The sequence below is a fragment of the Charadrius vociferus genome, unplaced genomic scaffold (genome assembly GCF_000708025.1).
Source record: "Charadrius vociferus isolate BGI_N301 unplaced genomic scaffold, ASM70802v2 scaffold812, whole genome shotgun sequence".
Lineage (NCBI taxonomy): Eukaryota > Metazoa > Chordata > Aves > Charadriiformes > Charadriidae > Charadrius > Charadrius vociferus.
The window spans coordinates 45,475-46,607 of record NW_009647037.1 but is presented as its reverse complement, the minus strand read 5'-3'; the positions used below and the strand labels follow the sequence as shown (position 1 = coordinate 46,607).

The following is a 1,133-nucleotide window of genomic DNA, read 5'->3' as shown; positions in this document are numbered from 1 at the left end:
CAAGCCCGGTCCGGCATCCCCGGCCCGGCCGTCGGCTCCCCCCACAAGCCGCCCCTGCCCCGCAGCGCCCACTCCTCTCCCAAGGTGCGGGCCAGGGCCCGGGAGGAGCGGGGAGAGCAGGAGGGCCAGGCGAAGGCACGTGAGAGGAAGGAGGAGGAGCGGGGCCCAGCCCCCCCAGCCCTCCCTGAGCCCCCCAAGGTGCCGGGATGGGGAATGAAGGCAGGCCTGGAGGGGAGAGGCAGGGATGCTCTTCTGTGGTCCTCACCCCAGCGGGATGCCGGGGCGAGGACCAGCCCTGCCCCTCAATGCTCAGGGTGGTGGGAGGGGACGTGGGGCAGGGCTGTGCTGAGCCACCCAGGCTGTCCCCACTGTCCCTGCCCTGTCCCATCTGTGCCTGCTGTGCCACAGAGGGAAGAGGCCGAGGCAAGGGCGCGTGAAGAGGCTGAGCGGCAGCAGCTGGAGCGGGAGAAGCATTTCCAGCGTGAGGAGCAGGAGCGGCTGGAGAGGAAGAAGGTGAGGGCTGGGGACACCCCTGGGCCTGTGGCACAGTGCGGGAGGGGCACTGTAAAGGGTCCTGCCCAGCACCCAGGGCAGGTCCTGCAGGCGAGAGCTGTGCACGAGTCCCTCTCTTCCCCACAGCGCCTGGAGGAGATCATGAAGAGGACACGCAAATCAGATGCAGCAGATGCCAAGGTGGGTGCCTGTCCCCTGTGCCCCCCTGCCTGGGGACATGGGGGACTCTGCAGAACCCTCCCACACCCGCCCGGAGCCACCACTGCCCCTCACAGCTCTCCTCTCCCTGCAGAAGAAGGAGGACAAGAAGGTGGTGAATGGGAAAGCAGCTGAGCAGGAGGAGGTCCCAGGTATGAGGCTCCTTCCCACACCCTGCTGCACCTCCGGGGTGCCCAGGGTCTACAGAGCCGTGACCCTGTCCTGCTCCCCTGCCCTGGCCATGCTCCTGCCCGGGGCCATGGCTGAGCGGGGGCTCTGCTGACGTCCCCAGGCCGTGAGAAGCGTGTGGGGCCAATGCCAAAGGAGGAGGAACTCCCTGAGACAGAGACGCCGAGCACGGGAACTTTGGGGGGGCCTAAGGGCCTGGCAGGCGAGGGGCTGCAGCCAAGGTGAGCGCCGGG

General features: G+C 68.6%; 1 protein-coding gene across 1 annotated transcript in view; it reads left to right on the top strand.

Moving 5' to 3' along the window:
- MAP7D1 (MAP7 domain containing 1) overlaps window positions 1-994 on the top strand; it is a 16,586-nt gene extending 15,592 nt beyond the window's left edge. The window contains exons 5-8 of the mRNA XM_009895616.1: window positions 5-198; window positions 409-513; window positions 640-693; window positions 806-994. Coding sequence (XP_009893918.1) covers window positions 5-198; window positions 409-513; window positions 640-693; window positions 806-994 — 542 coding nt within the window. The remainder of the gene's footprint in view (window positions 1-4; window positions 199-408; window positions 514-639; window positions 694-805) is intronic.
- Window positions 995-1,133: the final 139 nt, after the last annotated feature.